General features: G+C 55.6%; 1 protein-coding gene across 2 annotated transcripts; it reads left to right on the forward strand.

The window, feature by feature from the left end:
• Positions 1-335: 335 nt before the first annotated feature.
• Positions 336-1744, forward strand: LOC119106867 (cytochrome b5). 2 transcript variants are annotated; one of them, XM_037230202.1, is made up of 3 exons: positions 336-507; positions 805-882; positions 1124-1744. In XM_037230202.1, exons 2-3 carry the CDS (start codon positions 832-834, stop codon positions 1487-1489), a joined length of 417 nt encoding a protein of 138 aa, XP_037086097.1. In that variant the 5' UTR covers positions 336-507; positions 805-831; the 3' UTR covers positions 1490-1744. The 2 variants fall into 2 exon arrangements, with proteins under 2 accessions (XP_037086097.1, XP_037086098.1); XM_037230203.1 differs by lacking the exon at positions 336-507 and having other exon boundaries at positions 515-882.
• Positions 1745-2859: the final 1115 nt, after the last annotated feature.

A 2859-nucleotide genomic window follows, 5' to 3' on the forward strand; every position in this document is an offset into this window, starting at 1 on the left:
CCCAGAGGAACGGCGCTGCGCCGTATTGAGGTCACGCGCCCGCACGCTACCCCCGAAACGTCGTCGGTCAGCTGACACCAAAACAGCTCCCCATAAACGGCTGCGCAGTAGCCGGCGCGCGCCAGCGCCAGCGCCGTAGTATAGTAAATGCCATAGTACGAACGTCACGGGTGGCCGTGGAAAGGCCGGCCGGCTCGACCAATGGGCGCACGCGATGGTGGCGGGCCCTCGCGCGCCGTCTGTTCGCGAGGCCGCGCGCCTTACATCAGCCGATTCATCAGCTGCGCGCGGCGCGGCGCGCAGCCGGCGCGCAGTTGACTGGGGCCGCCGCCAGATTACGTCAGGCGCCGCGGTAAAAGGCAGGTGCGGCGGCCTGGGAGCAACAGTCGCCCGCCAGCTGTCTTGAGAGGAGGACGCGCCCCCTCGCGCAAGAGCCGCCCACAGCAGCGCAGAGTGCTAGAAAAGAGAGAGCCTTTAGGGAGCCGACATTGCAGCAGTGTGTTGACGGTAAGTTTATATTGCGGCACGGGGTCGGATCAGTTGTTCGAGTTGCCAGTGTTTGCTATGGTGGGGCGGGACCGAGGTTACTGACCTCAGTGGGCCGGCCGCCGAGAAGGACGAGGGTCGGACGGCCGGGCGGGGAAAGTGGGATCCAGTACATGTTGGAATAAGGTGTTAAAGTTATTCTTTCCAAGTTGATCGAGGGCGGCGTTATTGACCGGGACGTTTCTGTCTGGGCAGTCGTGGTATAACAACACACTGGTCGAGATGATAACAGTTAATGACAATGTATTCTCGTTACAGGTTGGTTGAAATTCGAAGTGACTGAATATGACTAAAGAGATCATGGAGTCGGCTGCTGAACGTTCTTCAAGCCAACAGGTGAGACAGCTCACATTTCTTTCAGCACTCTGTGACAGCCGTAGATGGGCTCTCACGACAGTTCTCCAAAGTAGACAATGCCCGTGGTAGATCATCTGAACAGCTGCTACTGCGCTTTCTGGATTGTCTTTAACGGGCCACCGGCGCACACCATATGCTTTGGCCGTGACCACGCACCCCCATCCTGCGCGACCTCTCTCGTGTCCCGTACCACCGCCTGACGCGCCCTGCCGTCCTGCAGGTGCTCAACATGGCCGTGTCGTCGTTCGAGACGCTCTCGGCGCTGCTCGGTCTGACGGCCTACATCGAGCCTGCACTGCGGGCGAGGTCGGCGGCTGCCAAGCTGCCCGCCTTCACGCTCGACCAGGTGTCCGAGCACTGCTGGGTGGACGACTGCTGGGTCGTGCTCTACGACCGGGTGTACGACGTGACCCGCTTCCTCGACGTCCACCCGGCCGGCGCCGACATCCTGCTGGAGAGTGCCGGCAGGGACGCCACCAGCGCCTTCCGCGGCGTCGGCCACTCGCAGCAGGCGGTGGATGCCCTCCTGCAGTACCAGGTCGGCGTGCTCGTGGACGCAGAGTGTATGTGGCCCGCCTCCAAGTAACGTCGGCTGGGGCGCGCAACACTCTCAGGGACGACCAAAACACGACGTCGTGATCGAATCATCTCATCGGAGCGGTGGAACGCGGGCGATTTTGACCGCGTTGTATGCACTTCCATACGCTATTTATTGTTGTGTTGTTTTTGTTGTTGCAACATGTGCCATCTCATCTACTCGTTGAAAAATAACTCATACAAGAACATGTGACATTGTTGTCTTATTATCCTGTGCGCTGAATATTGGAGGCGACAACTGACACATTTGTTTGCTTCGCGCCGCATACTTTCGACGGGAACGGAGGCCAAGATCAAATGATGGAGAGAGTCAGATGACATGAGGTCGCGTAAATGTGAGGGGGCCAGTAAGACGCCCTGCACGGCGTGACATGGGTACAGGCAATAACAGAAAACATCTCTTAACAAATTCAACACAAACCCCACGGTGCGAGCCCTTCCAGCCAGAGTGGGAGGCAGGCGGCACCATACAGCCTCAGCAGCTGACTGCGTCGACAAATGACGCACATGCACAAGTTCAACACGTGTCAAACTGGGCAAACATTTAAGTTATATCAAATCATGAGCTTAACTGTAAAATAACGCAAATACTTTCGGTTGATACTGGTCGCAGTAAGGAGGGTTATACGCCGGTGCAATTATCATAGAGTAAGGTCCCTTGGTCAGCCTCCTATGTCTTCTTGAGATCGGTCTGGAAACACTAACACTGGCCACTTTCGGTCGATTGCTGCCGGGGTTATGCGTAGGACAGTTTTGAAATATGTTGGCGGGGATGCACGCTGACGGTTCGGACAGTCGGTCCGCGCGACAAACAATACTTTTGATGGTGAAGCCGCGTCGCGTTGTCGGCTCTCTGTCTCCACCTGCTCCGGTTGCTAAGGCCTGACCTTCCTGCACCTTTGCCCGTGTAAACATCCGTTTCTTCTCCGTCAATTTTCCTTTTCGGTCTCGTGTCGGTTTGTCGCTGGTTCGTCGAGACCCCTAGGCACATTCTTAATATTTCCACATACAATTTATCATGCCAAATATATCTACCGTCTCAGTTATAACCCAATCTGTCTATGCTTGGTAGTCGTCCAGCCCAGTCTGAAGCCGCAATTGTCGCCAAAAACATTGCGGTTTCTTTATCTGATGATTCGGGCGCTTTCAGCAACCCTCATCAGGTCATCGTCAGTTGCTCCGCCCAACAACGAGAGGGCCGCGGGAGCTCACAAAGGTTTAGGGAGGAAAACACCTTTGGTATCCACTTTTACGTGCAACTCCTTGAACGTCATAATGAATTTGTAAATAAATTTTGAGAGGCCAATGCTACTTTTTGCTAAGAGTGGAGGAATCGCTGTCCAGCCTCGCTCCAACTTT

This window comes from Pollicipes pollicipes, unplaced genomic scaffold (assembly GCF_011947565.3).
Source record: "Pollicipes pollicipes isolate AB1234 unplaced genomic scaffold, Ppol_2.1 Scaffold_6291;HRSCAF=7459_pilon_pilon_pilon, whole genome shotgun sequence".
NCBI lineage: Eukaryota > Metazoa > Arthropoda > Thecostraca > Pollicipedomorpha > Pollicipedidae > Pollicipes > Pollicipes pollicipes.

Coding starts and splice junctions, on each gene's coding strand:
- LOC119106867 (XM_037230202.1), top strand. CDS start 832: ATGACTAAAGAGATCATGGAGTCGGCTGCTGAACGTTCTTCAAGCCAA. Junction 883..1,123: donor AACGTTCTTCAAGCCAACAG/GTGAGACAGCTC, acceptor GCCGTCCTGCAG/GTGCTCAACATGGCCGTGTC.